The following is an 18238-nucleotide window of genomic DNA, read 5'->3' as shown; positions in this document are numbered from 1 at the left end:
TGTTAATGTCTTAATCTCGTCCTGTTTACAGTAAACAGAATGTGCATGTTTGTTAATGTGTCCTAATCTAGTCCTGTTTACAGTAAACAGAATGTGCATGTTTGTTAATGTCTTAATCTCGTCCTGTTTACAGTAAACAGAATGTGCATGTTTGTTAATGTGTGTTAATCTAGTCCTGTTTACAGTAAACAGAATGTGCATGTTTGTTAATGTGTGTTAATCTAGTCCTGTTTACAGTAAACAGAATGTGCATGTTTGTTAATGTGTCCTAATCTAGTCCTGTTTACAGTAAACAGAATGTGCATGTTTGTTAATGTCTTAATCTCGTCCTGTTTACAGTAAACAGAATGTGCATGTTTGTTAATGTCCTAATCTAGTCCTGTTTACAGTAAACAGAATGTGCATGTTTGTTAATGTGTGTTAATCTAGTTCTGTTTACAGTAAATAGAATGTGCATGTTTGTTAATGTGTCCTAATCTAGTTCTGTTTACAGTAAATAGAATGTGCATGTTTGTTAATGTGTCTTAATCTAGTCCTGTTTACAGTAAACAGAATGTGCATGTTTGTTAATGTCTTAATCTCGTCCTGTTTACAGTAAACAGAATGTGCATGTTTGTTAATGTGTCCTAATCTAGTCCTGTTTACAGTAAACAGAATGTGCATGTTTGTTAATGTGTCCTAATCTAGTCCTGTTTACAGTAAACAGAATGTGCATGTTTGTTAATGTCTTAATCTCGTCCTGTTTACAGTAAACAGAATGTGCATGTTTGTTAATGTGTGTTAATCTAGTTCTGTTTACAGTAAATAGAATGTGCATGTTTGTTAATGTGTCCTAATCTAGTTCTGTTTACAGTAAATAGAATGTGCATGTTTGTTAATGTGTCCTAATCTAGTTCTGTTTACAGTAAATAGAATGTGCATGTTTGTTAATGTGTCTTAATCTCGTCCTGTTTACAGTAAACAGGAAATATGGGACATATACTACATGTGTTTTTGTGTTGACTGTTCTGCAACATTCAATATTCAAACTTATTTGACCCCGGAAAGCAACAGACAGAGAAATCATGTTTTCACATAGAATTTTATTACTGTGATCCACTTTTGCGATAAAATATAATGCACCAGATATGCATTTTTGTACAAGATTTTTAAAAGCACAAATTGGCAAAGCCACAACAATAATCGGAAACACAGTTCATCTCCACAAACATAGTAAAGTCATGAGAAAGACTAAGAGAGGGAAGGCTGGGGGGAGGAGGGGTGTGGAGGGAGGGAAGGCTGGGGGGAGGTGGGGTGTGGAGGGAGGGAAGGCTGGGGGAGGCGGGGTGTGGAGGGAGGGAAGGCTGGGGGAGGCGGGGTGTGGAGGGAGGGAAGGCTGGGGGAGGAGGGGTGTGGAGGGAGGGAAGGCTGGGGGAGGTGGGGTGTGGAGGGAGGGAAGGCTGGGGGAGGAGGGGTGTGGAGGGAGGGAAGGCTGGGGGGAGGAGGGGTGTGGAGGGAGGGAAGGCTGGGGGAGGAGGGGTGTAGAGGGAAGGAAGGCTGGGGGAGGAGGGGTGTGGAGGGAGGGAAGGCTGGGGGAGGAGGGGTGTGGAGGGAGGGAAGGCTGGGGGGTGGGGTGTGGAGGGAGGGAAGGCTGGGGGAGGTGGGGTGTGGAGGGAGGGAGGGAAGGAAGGCTGGGGGAGGAGGGGTGTGGAGGGAGGGAAGGCTGGGGGGAGGTGGGGTGTGGAGGGAGGGAAGGCTGGGGGAGGTGGGGTGTGGAGGGAGGGAAGGCTGGGGGAGGTGGGGTGTGGAGGGAAGGCTGGGGGAGGTGGGGTGTGGAGGGAGGGAAGGCTGGGGGAGGAGGGGTGTGGAGGGAGGGAAGGCTGGGGGAGGTGGGGTGTGGAGGGAGGGAAGGCTGGGGGGAGGAGGGGTGCGGAGGGAGGGAAGGCTGGGGGGAGGCAGGGTGTGGAGTTGTCAGTTTCACATCCAGTATACAGTGTCTTTTTCATGGGCAGTACTGTACCTCAACCCACTGGCAAAGCAGAAGTGGGAGAGAAGTGGAATACCCATTATATATGAAGAACGACTATCCGAAACAAGACACAGTAGCAAAGCTAGGATATGTTATTAGAGATGCTGTAGCCATGGTAGCGAGCCAAGATGAGTTGCCAGAGCAACACAATCAGGATGAGTTAGCGATAACATATATCCATTACCATCCGTTCTGCAGACTTAAGACTGAACCTTTCCTATCGATCATAGAGAGATTCACAGAGAGAGAGAGACTGAGTCATCTCATTAGCAACCATACTTCAAATATGTGCCATGGTGAGTTACCGTTGTCTTGACGATTGACAGGCAATGACGCGATAAAGGTATTCAACGTGTTGAGTCAGGCGTGATCCTTGTGCATACCTCTTCCTGTCTGTGACGTTACCATAGAGATGTATATTATAACACAGAGACCGGTCTGTGACGTTACCATGGAGATGTACATTATAACACAGAGACCGGTCTGTGACGTTACCATGGAGATGTATATTATAACACAGAGACCGGTCTGTGACGTTACCATGGAGATGTACATTATAACACAGAGACCGGTCTGTGACGTTACCATGGAGATGTACATTATAACACAGAGACCGGTCTGTGACGTTACCATAGAGATGTACATTATAAAACAGAGACCGGTCTGTGACGTTACCATAGAGATGTACATTATAACACAGAGACCGGTCTGTGATGTTACCATAGAGATGTATATTATAACACAGAGACCGGTCTGTGATGTTACCATAGAGATGTATATTATATAGTATGATTTATGTAGTCTGTAGTGCATATTTTTTATTTTTTAATGTTTTTATTTCACCTTTATTTAACCAAGTAGGCCAGTTGAGAACAAGTTCAGATGGACACACTTCCTCTCCCAGACCCCCACATGCATGTGTGCTTGAGCGCACACACACACACACACACACACACACACACACACACACACACACACACACACACACACACACACACACACACACACACACACACACACACACACACACACACACACACACACACACACACACACACACACACACACACACACACACACACACACACACCTCACTCCCCCTGTAGGCTTGGCTTCCATCGCAACCCCCACGGGAACCGCACCTGTTGGCATTCTCACTAACAATCGCAACATTGTTTCAATAATATATAGAACTTTTCTCGCAACTCTGGTACATAAAGCTTTTTTGGGGCCTCGTTCACAATTGATTCTGTGGCAGCACAATGTGGTCCTTCTGTAGCTCAGTTGGTAGAGCATGGCGCTTGTAACGCCAGGGTAGTGGGTTCGATCCCCGGGACCACCCATACGTAGAATGTATGCACACATGACTGTAAGTCGCTTTGGATAAAAGCGTCTGCTAAATGGCATATATTATTATAACACAGAGACCGGTCTGTGACGTTACCATAGAGATGTATATTATTATAACAGAGACCGGTCTGTGACGTTACCATAGAGATGTATATTATTATAACACAGAGACCGGTCTGTGACGTTACCATAGAGATGTATATTATAACACAGAGACCGGTCTGTGACGTTACCATAGAGATGTATATTATTATAACAGAGACCGGTCTGTGACGTTACCATAGAGATGTATATTATAACACAGAGACCGGTCTGTGACGTTACCATAGAGATGTATATTATAACACAGAGACCGGTCTGTGACGTTACCATGGAGATGTACATTATAACACAGAGACCGGTCTGTGACGTTACCATGGAGATGTACATTATAACACAGAGACCGGTCTGTGACGTTACCATGGAGATGTACATTATAACACAGAGACCGGTCTGTGACGTTACCATAGAGATGTACATTATAAAACAGAGACCGGTCTGTGACGTTACCATAGAGATGTACATTATAACACAGAGACCGGTCTGTGATGTTACCATAGAGATGTATATTATAACACAGAGACCGGTCTGTGATGTTACCATAGAGATGTATATTATAACACAGAGACCGGTCTGTGACGTTACCATAGAGATGTATATTATAACACAGAGACCGGTCTGTGACGTTACCATAGAGATGTATATTATAACACAGAGACCGGTCTGTGACGTTACCATGGAGATGTACATTATAAAACAGAGACCGGTCTGTGACGTTACCATAGAGATGTATATTATAACACAGAGACCGGTCTGTGACGTTACCATGGAGATGTACATTATAACACAGAGACCGGTCTGTGACGTTACCATGGAGATGTACATTATAACACAGAGACCGGTCTGTGACGTTACCATAGAGATGTATATTATAACACAGAGACCGGTCTGTGACGTTACCATGGAGATGTACATTATAACACAGAGACCGGTCTGTGACGTTACCATGGAGATGTACATTATTATAACACAGAGACCGGTCTGTGACGTTACCATGGAGATGTACATTATAACACATCTATCTCTACTGTGCCAAACAGAGAGGATAAATCAGAGGGACCTATCTCTACTGTGCCAAACAGAGAGGATAAATCAGAGGGACCTATCTCTACTGTGCCAAACAGAGAGGATAAATCAGAGGGACCTATCTCTACTGTGCCAAACAGAGAGGTTAAATCAGAGGGACCTATCTCTACTGTGCCAAACAGAGAGGATAAATCAGAGGGACCTATCTCTACTGTGCCAAACAGAGAGGATAAATCAGAGGCAGAGAGGATAAATCAGAGGGACCTATCACAACATTTCTTGCCGGAGTGCCTCGTCCGTTTCCGATCTCTTGTCAACTCCTGATAGAGTTGTTTTGCCAAACAGGCTTGACGCAAAACAGACCCGTTGTTCAACAGTTCTTCTCCCGGGTTTCTTTTCCTTTCTTCTTCTCAGCGCTAAACGGGTTGTGACTCTGTGTCTGGAAGGAGACCAATACCGAAGCTGTTAGCTGAGTACTGCTGGACTATGAGGCGATTTAAACCGTGGTGATTTACTGTGTGCGAACAGCAATTTGCGACCAGTGGGACAGAACAATGAACACCGGATATTTTCACTGCAAATTATATTAGAAAAATAAATGATATTAGCACTACTGAGCTGCTGTCACGCCTTGGTCATTGTATCTTGTGTTTTTGTTATATGTTTGGGTAGGCCAGGGTGTGACATGGGTTTATGTTGTGTTTCTTACTGGGGTTTGTATTAATTAGGAGTGTGTATTAGTAGGGGTGTGTCTAGTTAGGCGTGGCTGCCTGAGGCGATTCCTAATTGGAGTCAGCTGATTCTCGTTGTCTCGGATTGGGAACCGTATTTAGGCAGCCTGAGTGCGCGTTGTATTTCGTGGGTGATTGTACCTGTCTTTGTGTTAGTCACCAGATAGGCTGTAATTAGTTTCATTCGTTTGTTGTTTTCTTCTTCCGTTATTTCATGTACCGTATTAGCTTCATTAAAAGTCATGAGTAACCTACACGCTGCATTTCGGTCTGACTTTCTACAAACAACAGACGAAGATCATTACAGCTGCATTATTTCTTGTTAGAGGGCCTGGCTATAAACCTTTATATTTGACACATTAACACATCGCTATAACCAATTCTTGTCGCCGTAGAAACGTAGCCATGTCTGACGCCTGGTGTGGTGGTGTTCCACGAATACAACAGGGAAAGATCACTTTGTGTTGTGACACTTCTTTTTTGGTCTATTCTTTTCTTCACTTTCCAAACAACTCAAGTCAAATAATGATGTCAGAACACTTTGATTGAAGCTACATTTTTTTATACACTGTTTATAAGCATTAGGTTATTCATCTCTCTCTCTCGCTCTCTGTCTCTCTGTCTCTCTAGCTCTCTCTCTCTCTCTGTCTCTATCTCTCTCTCGCTCTCTCGCTCTCTGTTTCTCTCTGTCTCTCTCTCTCTCTCTCTCTCTCTCTCTCTCTCTCTCTCTCTCTCTCTCTCTCTCTCTCTCTCTCTCTCTCTCTCTCTCTCTCTGTCTCCCCATCTCTGTCTCTCCATTCTGTCTCTCTCTCTCTGTCTCTCCATCTCTGTCTCCCCATCTGTCTCTCTCTCTCTGTCTCTCCATCTCTGTCTCCCCATCTCTCTCTCTCTCTCCCCATCTCTGTCTCTCCATCTGTCTCTCTCTCTGTCTCTCCATCTCTGTCTCCCCATCTCTCTCTCTCTCTCCCCATCTCTGTCTCTCCATCTGTCTTTCTCTCTCTGTCTCTCCATCTCTGTCTCCCCATCTGTCTCTCTCTCTCTCTCCATCTCTGTCTCTCCATCTGTCTCTCTGTCTCTCCATCTGTCTCCCTCTCCAACTCTCCCTCTACTGTGGCAGGTGGTGTAGAATGTGTTGGATTAGCAGCTCGGGGTCATAGATTATGGGGTCGTAGTTCAGGGCTCGTCTTCTGCGGCTGGGTCTCCCACCAGGCTGGGGCTGCAGTTCGTTGTCGATCCTCTTCATTCTCTGAAGCTCCACCATGTGGTCGGGGGTCCTGTGGCCCTCCCTCTCTCCCCCCGGCGCACCAGGCCCCTCTACCACCACACCTTCCATGTCCCCCAGCCTCTTGACCCTCAGCAGCCCCACAGAGTGCTCCCGGTTTAAGGAAGGGGAAGGAGGGGAGTCGAGAGAGCGACGGGACCTGTGGAGGACTGGGCTGGAGGAAGCTCTGACCCTTCCACCACCTCCAGACACAGACACCAGGTCTCTCCTTGCCCTGCGGCCTGATGAACCCTGGGGCTTGGTGGGACTGATGTTGGAAAGGACCTTAGATACCAGGTATCTAGAGCAGGGAGCATGAAGAACACATGAACAACGTTTTACAACGGAAACATTATACCCTGCTAGCTACTGTATATTCACTAACTACACGCCCTCTCTCTCTCATCTCTTCCTCTCTCTCTCTGACCCCCCCCTCTCATCTCTTCCTCTCTCTCTCTGCCCCCCTCTCTCTCCTCTCTTCCTCTCTGCCCCCCTCTCTCATCTCTTCCTCCCTCTCTCTGCCCCCGTCTCACCCACCCCTCTCTCCTCTCTCTCTCTGCCCCCTCTCTCCTCTCTCTCTCTGCCCCCTCTCTCTCTCTCTCTGCCCCCTCTCTCTGTCCTCTTCCTCTCTCTCTCTGCCCCCTTTCTCTCCTCTCTTCCTCTTCCTCTGCCCCCCACCCCTCTCTCCTCTCTCTCTGCCCCCCACCCCTCTCTCCTCTCTCTCTGCCCCCCACCCCTCTCTCCTCTCTGCCCCCATCTCTCTCCTCTCTCTCTCCCCCCTTTCTCTCCTCTCTTTCTCTCTCCCCCACCCCTCTCTCCTCACTCTCTGCCCCCATCTCTCTCTCCATTCGCTCTCCGTTCTCTCTCTCCTTACCTCAGAGCCTCCTCGTCTCGGTCCTGGCTGCCTGTTTCAAGCCTGTTGATGGCGGCTGGTAAACCGGCCTGCTGCTGCAGCCTCTCCTGCCTGTATCTGTTGAGCAGAGCCTGGGTGAGCTGGGGGTCCAGTAGGCCCTGCCATGAAGCTGCAGCCTGGGGCTTTCCCATTCTCATCCCCTGCTCTGTCTCATCGTAGTCTGGGGGATAGGGCACCTGGAAGTCCCCTGGCCCCTGGATCTCCTCACCGCCCTCCTCTCCGGGCCCCTGGACATCGACTTCACTGAGGAGGCGGAGCAACCCGGCCAAGTATGCTGTTTCTTGCTCCCGCCTCTGGTCGTTCTCCACCAATTGCTGCAGAGCCTGTCCTAAGCCCTGCCCCCTCCACTCCTCTGGTTGATAGAGCAGCTCGTTACCCCCCCGCCGGGTTAGGACGTCAGCCGACTCGCCAGGATAGGACATCATCCCGGCCTCGTACGGCAGTGAATCACGGAGGTCTCTGCGGAGACGCCTAACCCCGCCTCCTGTGGCGTCCAGACCTTGTCCCTCCACGCCACGGGCAGCAGACAATGACTGAGAGAGTAAGAGAGAGAGAGAGAGCGTGAGAGAGAGAGAGAGAGAGAGAGAGAGAGAGAGAGAGAGAGAGAGAGAGAGAGAGAGAGAGAGAGAGAGAGAGAGAGAGAGAGAGAGAGAGAGAGAGAGAGAGAGAGAGAGAGAGAGAGACAGAGAGAGAGAGAGAGAGAGAGACAGAGAGACAGAGAGACAGAGAGACAGAGAGAGAGAGTGAAGAACAAACACCATTGTAAATACAACCCATATTTATGCTTATTTATTTTATCTTGTGTCCTTTAACTATTTGTACATTGTATATATATATATATATATATATATATATATATATATATATATATATATATAATATGACATTTGTAATGTCTTTACTGTTTTGAAACTGTTGTATGTGTAATGTTTACTGTTAATTTTTGTTGTTTTTCACTTTATATATTCACTTTGTATGTTGTCTACCTCACTTGCTTTGGCAATGTTAACACATGTTTCCCATTCTGGGTAAAAATACTTGAATCAGTTGTAGAACTCATTGCCCTTTATGGTTGTGAGGTCTGGTCCTGGAGCTCTGTTCACAAACAAACAGACCCCAATGAGCCCCATGACAGTCACAAAATTAGACCAAACCGAATCATGAGAAAACAAAAAGATAATTACTTATGCACTCTGCCCACAAAATGAGGTGGAAACTGAGCTGCACTTCCTAACCTCCTGTCCATGTATGACCATATTAGAGACACATATTTCCCTCAGATTACACAGATCCACAAAGAATTAGAAAACAATTTTGATAATCACAGCAGCAAGATGTGTGACCTGTTGCCACAAGAAAAGGTCAACCAGTGAAGAACAAACACCATTGTAAATACAACCCATATTCATGCTTATTTATTTCCCCTTTTGTTCTGTAACCATTTGCACATAATATGACATTTTAAATGTCTCTAATTCCGTTGGAACTTTTGTGAGTGTAATGTTTAATGTTTAATGTTCAATTTGATTGTTTATTGAACTTCTGTTTATTATCTATTTCACTTTAAAGAACCCTTTTTGGTTCCATGTAGAACTCTTTAGGATTTAATGTGGAACACTTTACACAAAGGGTTCTACGTGGAACCCAAAAGGGTTCTCTACCTGGAACCATGCTAACGCTAATATATATGTTTTTGTCGTTAAACGTAATCATATATGTTGACAATAAGACAGAGAGAGAGAGAGACAGAGAGAGAGACAGAGAGAGAGAGAGTCAGAGACAGAGACAGAGAGAGAGAGACAGAGACAGAGAGAGAGAGACAGAGACAGAGAGAGAGAGACAGAGTCAGAGAGAGAGAGAGAGAGAGAGAGAGAGACAGTGACAGTAGCATTGCTCAGTAGCTCTTTTATTTAGCCTTTATTTAACCAGGAACGACCCTTGAGGTTAGAAACCTTTTGAGTGGTCAACCTACGTGTGGAAGAAGAGCTCTCACTTTAATGACAGGCTTTAAACTAGTTTTTCCCATCGCCCTTCCCTTCCTCTCTCTCCTCTTTTCCTATCGAACTCTCCACCCCCCATCCCCCCTCCTCCTCCTTTACCCTCATCTCCTCTCTTCCACCCCTCCTTCTCCTTTACCCTCATCTCCTCTCTTCCACCCCTCCTCCTCCTTTACCCTCATCTCCTCTCTTTCACCCCTCCTCCTCCTTTACCCTCATCTCCTCTCTTCTTCCCCTCCTATACTCTTCTCCACTCCTCTTTTCCATCCCTCCTCCTTTACCCTCCTCTCCTCCGTCTCATCTCCTCTCTTCCTCCCCTCCCCCCATCTTCCACTCCTCTACTCTCCTCCCCCTCCTCCCCCTCCTTTCATCATCTCATCATCTCCTCATCTCCTCCCGTCCTCATCTCTCTTCCACCCCTCCTCCTTCTTTACCCTCCTTTCCCCTCCTCCTCTTATTGCCTGTCCTGTCCCCTCCTCCTCTCCTCCACCCCTCATTCTCTCCTCTTATTGCCTGTCCTGTCCTCCCCTCCTCTCCTCCAACCCTCCTTCTCTCGTCTTATTGCCTGTCCTGTCCTCTCCTCCTCTCCTCCACCCCTCCTTCTCTCCTCTTATTGACTGTCCTCTCCTCCTCTCCTCCACCCCTCCTTCTCTCCACTTATTGCCTGTCCTGTCCTCTCCTCCTCTCCTCCACCCCTCCTTCTCTCCTCTTATTGCCTGTCCTGTCCTCCCCTCCTCTCCTCCACCCCTCCTTCTCTCCTCTTATTGCCTGTCCTGTCCTCCCCTCCTCCTCTCCTCCACCCCTCCTTCTCTCCTCTTATTGCCTGTCCTGTCCTCTCCTCCTCTCCTCCACCCCTCCTTCTCTCCTCTTATTGACTGTCCTCTCCTCCTCACCTCCACCCCTCCTTCTCTCCTCTTATTGACTGTCCTGTCCTCCCCTCCTCCTCTCCTCCACCCCTCCTTCTCTCCTCTTATTGACTGTCCTGTCCTCCCCTCCTCTTCTCCTCCACCCCTCCTTCTCTCCTCTTATTGACTGTCCTGTCCTCCCCTCCTCCTCTCTTCCACCCCTCCTCCTCTCCTCCTCTCCTCCTCTCCTCCTGTACAATCCTCACTTCTCCCACACACATCCTTTCATTTGTAGAGTGAGTCAGAGGAGTGTGGGGTCAGTGCTGCTCAACAAACAGTGTGTCCTTGTACACACACACACACACACACACACACACACACACACACACACACACACACACACACACACACACACACACACACACACACACACACACACACACACACACACACACACACACACACACACACACACACACACACACACACACACACACACACACACACACACACAGGTGAGGCTGGTTCGGGGTCTCAGAAGTTCCCACCTCCCCAACCTCTATCTATCATCCTCTCCTCTCTTCCTTAGGAGAAACTGCCAGTCAGGACTGTTTTTATAACTCAGGATCTGCTGACTACAGCACTAAGGGCTCCAGCCAGAACGTTCTCCTGTGATTTATAAAACCTTACCCATCATCCTTGATCGGGCACAGAATGTCCTTCTGTAGACAAATTATCACGCTATTTCTTCTTAAAAGTGTTTAAAATGCTGCTACTTCTGTTGGTTGTAAAGCAAGTGGTATGATCTATGTTAGGGATGTCGGTGGCTACACTAGTATAGATTTTAATTGAATTATTTATTAGGACAGATTTGTTAGGATTGAGGTGAGTCACCCCTATAAAATGGCAACCAGACTTCTGAGACCTGATGGAAAGTGCTGTATGTGTTAATAACATCCATTACATTGTCCAGTGATTATGGATTCAACCTAGGGTTACCTATGACTCCGAGGAGATTTGATTGGCTAGCTAGGTGGTTAATAATGAATAAAGGTTTGACGTGGTTTGATTGGTTGGCTGGGAGAAGACGTCGTTTGATTGGCTAGCTAGGTGGTTAATAATGAATAAAGGTTTGACGTGGTTTGATTGGTTGGCTGGGAGAAGACGTCGTTTGATTGGCTAGCTAGGTGGTTAATAATGAATAAAGGTTTGACGTGGTTTGATTGGTTGGCTGGGAGAAGACGTCGTTTGATTGCCTAGCTAGGTGGTTAATAATGAATAAAGGTTTGACGTGGTTTGATTGGTTGGCTGGGAGAAGACGTAGTTTGATTGCCCAGTTAGGTGGTTAAAAGATCTGACCAGATTGGTTAGGTGTGTTTCATCCAGCCAGGGCCCTGGGGTCTGTATGTACTGAATGAGTCAGATAGTGTTGCTAGAAATACGACTGTGATGGAGTTTGTGTTATGACTCACAGAGTTTGTGTTATGACTCACAGAGTTTGTGTTATGACTCACAGAGTTTGTGTTATGACTCACAGAGTTTGTGTTATGACTCACAGAGTTTGTGTTATGACTCACAGAGTTTGTGTTATGACTCACAGAGTTTGTGTTATGACTCACAGAGTTTGTGTTATGACTCACAGAGTTTGTGTTATGACTCACAGAGTTTGTGTTATGACTCACAGAGTTTGTGTTATGACTCAAATATTAAATATATTTTGATTTGTTTAACACTTTTTTGGTTACTACATGATTCCATATGTGTTATTTCATAGTTTTGATGTCTTCACTATTATACGACAATGTAGAAAATAGTACAAATAAAGAAAAACCCTTGAATGAGTAGATGTGTCCAAACTGTTGACTGGTACTGTATATATATATACATACTATACTATATTGGTACTGTATAATCTGGTGGGATTCTCCATGCATCGTCGAGACCAGATGGCAGTTTAAGGGAGGAGGTGTTTTAAGGGAGGAGGTGTTTTAAGGGAGCAAGTGTTTTAAGGGAGGATGTGTTTTAAGGGAGCAGGTGTTTTAAGGGAGCAGGGGTTTTAAGGGAGGATGTGTTTTAAGGGAGCAGGTGTTTTAAGGGAGCAGGTGTTTTAAGGGAGGAGGTGTTTTAAAAGAGGAGGTGTTTTAAAGGAGGAGGTGTTTTAAGGGAGCAGGTGTTTTAAGGGAGGAGGTGTTTTAAAAGAGGAGGTGTTTTAAGGGAGCAGGTGTTTTAAGGGAGGAGGTGTTTTAAAAGAGGAGGTGTTTTAAAGGAGGAGGTGTTTTAAGGGAGCAGGTGTTTTAAGGGAGGAGGTGTTTTAAAAGAGGAGGTGTTTAAAGGGAGCAGGTGTTTTAAGGGAGGATGTGTTTTAAGGGAGCAGGTGTTTTAAGGGAGCAGGGGTTTTAAGGGAGCAGGGGTTTTAAGGGAGGATGTGTTTTAAGGGAGCAGGTGTTTTAAGGGAGCAGGTGTTTTAAGGGAGGAGGTGTTTTAAAAGAGGAGGTGTTTTAAAGGAGGAGGTGTTTTAAGGGAGCAGGTGTTTTAAGGGAGGAGGTGTTTTAAAAGAGGAGGTGTTTTAAGGGAGCAGGTGTTTTAAGGGAGCAGGGGTTTTAAGGGAGCAGGGGTTTTAAGGGAGGATGTGTTTTAAGGGAGCAGGTGTTTTAAGGGAGCAGGTGTTTTAAGGGAGGAGGTGTTTTAAAAGAGGAGGTGTTTTAAAGGAGGAGGTGTTTTAAGGGAGCAGGTGTTTTAAGGGAGGAGGTGTTTTAAGGGAGTAGGTGTTTTAAGGGAGCAGGTGTTTTAAGGGAGCAGATGTTTTAAGGGAGCAGGTGTTTTTTGGGAGGAGGTGTTTTAAAAGAGGAGGTGTTTTAAGGGAGCAGGTGTTTTAAGGGAGAAGGTGTTAAGGGAGGAGGTGTTTTAAGGGAGGAGGTGTTTTAAGGGAGGAGGTGTTTTAAGGGAGCAGGTGTTTTAAAAGAGGAGGTGTTTTAAGGGAGCAGGTGTTTTAAGGGAGGAGGTGTTTTAAGGGAGGAGGTGTTTTAAGGGAGGAGGTGTTTTAAGGGAGGAGGTGTTTTAAAAGAGGAGGTGTTTTAAGGGAGCAGGTGTTTTAAGGGAGGAGGTGTTTTAAGGGAGCAGGTGTTTTAAGGGAGCAGGGGTTTTAAGGGAGCAGGTGTTTTAAGGGAGCAGGTGTTTTAGTTTTTTTAACAGAAGCTGGTGCACGATCTCTAATGTTAAGGAGTTAGAAAACCTCATGATACACTGCAGACCATACCTCATGATACACTGCAGACCATACCTCATGATACACTGCAGACCATACCTCATGATACTCTGCAGACCATACCTCATGATACACTGCAGACCATACCTCATGATACACTGCAGACCATACCTCATGATACGCTGCAGACCATACCTCATGATACACAGCAGACCATACCTCATGATACACTGCAGACCATACCTCATGATACACTGCAGACCATACTGCAGGCCATACCTCATGATACACTGCAGACCATACCTCATGATACACTGCAGACCATACCTTATGATACACTGCAGACCATACTGCAGACCATACCTCATGATACGCTGCAGACCATACCTCATGATACGCTGCAGACCATACCTCATGATACGCTGCAGACCATAGCTCATGATACGCTGCAGACCATACCTCATGATACACTGCAGACCATACCTCATGATAAACTGCAGACCATACTGCAGACCATACCTCATGATACGCTGCAAACCATACCTCATGATACACTGCAGACCATACCTCATGATACGCTGCAGACCATACCCCATGATACACTGCAGACCATACCTCATGATACGCTGCAGACCATACCCCATGATACACTGCAGACCATACCTCATGATACGCTGCAGACCATACCTCATGATACGCTGCAGACCATACCTCATGATACTCTGCAGACCATACCTCATGATACACTGCAGACCATACCTCATGATACGCTGCAGACCATACCTCATGATACACTGCAGACCATACCTCATGATACGCTGCAGACCATACCTCATGATACACTGCAGACCATAACTCATGATACACTGCAGACCATACCTCATGATACGCTGCAGACCATACCTCATGATACACTGCAGACCATGCCTCATGATACACTGCAGACCATGCCTCATGATACACTGCAGACCATACCTCATGATACACTGCAGACCATACCTCATGATACACTGCAGACCATACCTCATGATACACTGCAGACCATACCTCATGATACGCTGCAGACCATACCTCATGATACACTGCAGACCATACCTCATGATACACTGCAGACCATACCTCATGATACACTGCAGACCATACCTCATGATACACTGCAGACCATACCTCATGATACACTGCAGACCATACCTCATGATACACTGCAGACCATACCTCATGATACACTGCAGACCATGCCTAATGATAAGCTGCAGACCATACCTGTCATGTTTTGTCATTTATTATCTTGTCTTGTCCCTGTGCTTCCCATTCTATTCGTTTCCCTCTGCTGGTCTTATTAGGTTCTTTCCCTCTTTCTATCCCTCTCTCTCCCCCTCCCTCTCTCACTCTCTCGCTCTCTCTTCTCTCTATCGTTCCGTTCCTGCTCCCAGCTGTTCCTATTCCCCTAATCAATCATTTAGTCTTCCCACACCTGTTCCCGATCCTTTCCCCTGATTAGAGTCCCTATTTCTTCCTTTGTGTTCCGTTCCTGTCCTGTCGGTTCCTTGTCTAGAATTCACCGTGCTGTGTTTGTGTATCGCCCTGTCGTGTCGTGTTTTCCTCAGATGCTGCGTGGTGAGCAGGTGTCTGAGTCTGTCTGGTTCAAGTGCCTTCCCGAGGCAACCTGCTGTTCACCTGCTGTTCAAGATCGAGTCTCCAGTTTGTCCTCGTCATTTCGAGTGAAAGTTGTGTTTTTTGTTTGTATTTACTTTACTGGATTAAAGACTCTGTTTTCGCCAAGTCGCTTTTGGGTCCTCTTTCACCTGCATGACAGAAGGAACCGACCAAGGAATGGACCCAGCGACTTCAGACGCTCGTTACACTGCCGTCAAGATCCAAGGAGCCATGCTCGGCAGACACGAGCAGGAATTGTCTGCTGCTCGCCATGCCGTGGAGAACCTGGCCGCTCAGGTTTCCGACCTCTCTGGACAGTTCCAGAGTCTACGTCTCGTGCCACCTGTTACTTCCTGGCCTGCCGAGCCTCCAGAACCTAGGGTTAATAACCCACCTTGCTACTCCGGGCAGCCCACTGAGTGCCGCTCCTTTCTCACGCAGTGTGAGATTGTGTTCTCTCTCCAACCCAACACATACTCTAGAGAGAGAGCTCGGGTTGCTTACGTCATTTCACTCCTTACTGGCCGGGCTCGAGAATGGGGCACAGCTATCTGGGAGGCAAGGGCTGATTGCTCTAACAAGTTCCAGAACTTTAAAGAGGAGATGATTCGGGTTTTTGACCGTTCAGTTTTTGGTAGGGAGGCTTCTAGGGCCCTGGCTTCCTTATGCCAAGGTGAACGGTCCATAACGGATTATTCTATTGAGTTTCGCACTCTTGCTGCCTCTAGTGAGTGGAACGAGCCGGCGCTGCTCGCTCGTTTTCTGGAGGGACTCCACGCAGTGGTTAAGGATGAGATTCTCTCCCGGGAGGTTCCTTCAGATGTGGACTCTTTGATTGCTCTCGCCATCCGCATAGAACGACGGGTAGATCTTCGTCACCGGGCTCGTGGAAGAGAGCTCGCATCAACGGTGTTTCCCTGCTCCGCATCGCAACCATCTCCCTCCTCTGGCTCAGAGTCTGAGCCCATGCAGCTGGGAGGGATTCGCATCTCGACTAAGGAGAGGGAACGGAGGATCACCAACCGCCTGTGCCTCTATTGCGGAGTTGCTGGACATTTTGTTAATTCATGTCCAGTAAAAGCCAGAGCTCATCTGTAAGCGGAGGGCTACAGGTGAGCGCAACTACTCAAGTCTCTCCATCAAGATCCTGTACTACTTTGTCGGTCCATCTACGCTGGACCGGTTCGGGTGCTACATGTAGTGCCTTGATAGACTCTGGGGCTGAGGGTTGTTTCATGGACGAAGCATGGGTTCGGAAACATGACATTCCTTTCAGAGAGTTAGAGAAGCCTACGCCCATGTTCGCCTTAGATGGTAGTCATCTTCCCAGTATCAGATTTGAGACACTACCTTTAACCCTCACAGTATCTGGTAACCACAGTGAGACTATTCCTTTTTTGATTTTTCGTTCACCGTTTACACCTGTTGTTTTAGGTCATCCCTGGCTAGTATGTCATAATCCTTCTATTAATTGGTCTAGTAATTCTATCCTATCCTGGAACGTTTCTTGTCATGTGAAGTGTTTAATGTCTGCCATCCCTCCCGTTTCTTCTGTCCCTACTTCTCAGGAGGAACCTGGCGATTTGACAGGAGTGCCGGAGGAATATCATGATCTGCGCACGGTCTTCAGTCGGTCCCGAGCCAACTCCCTTCCTCCTCACCGGTCGTATGATTGTAGTATTGATCTCCTTCCGGGGACCACTCCTCCTCGGGGTAGACTATACTCTCTGTCGGCTCCCGAACGTAAGGCTCTCGAGGATTATTTGTCTGTGTCTCTTGACGCCGGTACCATAGTGCCTTCTTCCTCTCCGGCCGGGGCGGGGTTCTTTTTGTTAAGAAGAAGGACGGTACTCTGCGCCCCTGCGTGGATTATCGAGGGCTGAATGACATAACGGTTAAGAATCGTTATCCGCTTCCCCTTATGTCATCAGCCTTCGAGATTCTGCAGGGAGCCAGGTGCTTTACTAAGTTGGACCTTCGTAACGCTTACCATCTCGTGCGCATCAGAGAGGGGGACGAGTGGAAAACGGCGTTTAACACTCCGTTAGGGCATTTTGAGTACCGGGTTCTGCCGTTTGGTCTCGCCAATGCGCCAGCTGTTTTTCAGGCATTAGTTAATGATGTTCTGAGAGACATGCTGAACATCTTTGTTTTTGTCTATCTTGACGATATCCTGATTTTTCTCCGTCACTCGAGATTCATGTTCAGCACGTTCGACGTGTTCTACAGCGCCTTTTAGAGAATTGTCTCTACGTAAAGTCTGAGAAGTGCTCTTTTCATGTCTCCTCCGTTACTTTTCTCGGTTCCGTTATTTCCGCTGAAGGCATTCAGATGGATTCCGCTAAGGTCCAAGCTGTCAGTGATTGGCCCGTTCCAAGGTCACGTGTCGAGTTGCAGCGCTTTTTAGGTTTCGCTAATTTCTATCGGCGTTTCATTCGTAATTTCGGTCAAGTTGCTGCCCCTCTCACAGCTCTTACTTCTGTCAAGACGTGTTTTAAGTGGTCCGGTTCCGCCCAGGGAGCTTTTGATCTTCTAAAAGAACGTTTTACGTCCGCTCCTATCCTCGTTACTCCTGACGTCACTAGACAATTCATTGTCGAGGTTGACGCTTCAGAGGTAGGCGTGGGAGCCATTCTATCCCAGCGCTTCCAGTCTGACGATAAGGTTCATCCTTGCGCTTATTTTTCTCATCGCCTGTCGCCATCTGAGCGCAACTATGATGTGGGTAACCGTGAACTGCTCGCCATCCGCTTAGCCCTAGGCGAATGGCGACAGTGGTTGGAGGGGCGACCGTTCCTTTTGTCGTTTGGACAGACCATAAGAACCTTGAGTACATCCGTTCTGCCAAACGACTTAATGCCCGTCAAGCTCGTTGGGCGTTGTTTTTCGCTCGTTTCGAGTTTGTGATTTCTTACCGTCCGGGTAGCAAGAACACCAAGCCTGATGCCTTATCCCGTCTGTTTAGTTCTTCTGTGGCTTCTACTGATCCCGAGGGGATTCTTCCTTATGGGCGTGTTGTCGGGTTAACAGTCTGGGGAATTGAAAGACAGGTTAAGCAAGCACTCACGCACACTGCGTCGCCGCGCGCTTGTCCTAGTAACCTCCTTTTCGTTCCTGTTTCCACTCGTCTGGCTGTTCTTCAGTGGG

At 47.2% G+C, this 18238-nt stretch overlaps 1 protein-coding gene across 1 annotated transcript in view; it reads right to left on the bottom strand.

The window, feature by feature from the left end:
- Window positions 1-6191: 6191 nt before the first annotated feature.
- The window catches only part of LOC124045455, a 38750-nt gene continuing 26703 nt past the window's right edge, over window positions 6192-18238 (bottom strand). Inside the window, exons 2-3 of the mRNA XM_046364758.1 lie at window positions 7350-7921; window positions 6192-6776 (exon numbers count right to left, since the gene is read on the bottom strand). Coding sequence (XP_046220714.1) covers window positions 6320-6776; window positions 7350-7921 — 1029 coding nt within the window. The 3' untranslated portion in view covers window positions 6192-6319. The remainder of the gene's footprint in view (window positions 6777-7349; window positions 7922-18238) is intronic.

This window comes from Oncorhynchus gorbuscha, linkage group LG10, assembly GCF_021184085.1.
Source record: "Oncorhynchus gorbuscha isolate QuinsamMale2020 ecotype Even-year linkage group LG10, OgorEven_v1.0, whole genome shotgun sequence".
Taxonomy (NCBI): domain Eukaryota; kingdom Metazoa; phylum Chordata; class Actinopteri; order Salmoniformes; family Salmonidae; genus Oncorhynchus; species Oncorhynchus gorbuscha.
This window is presented reverse-complemented; position numbering and strand designations above follow the sequence as displayed.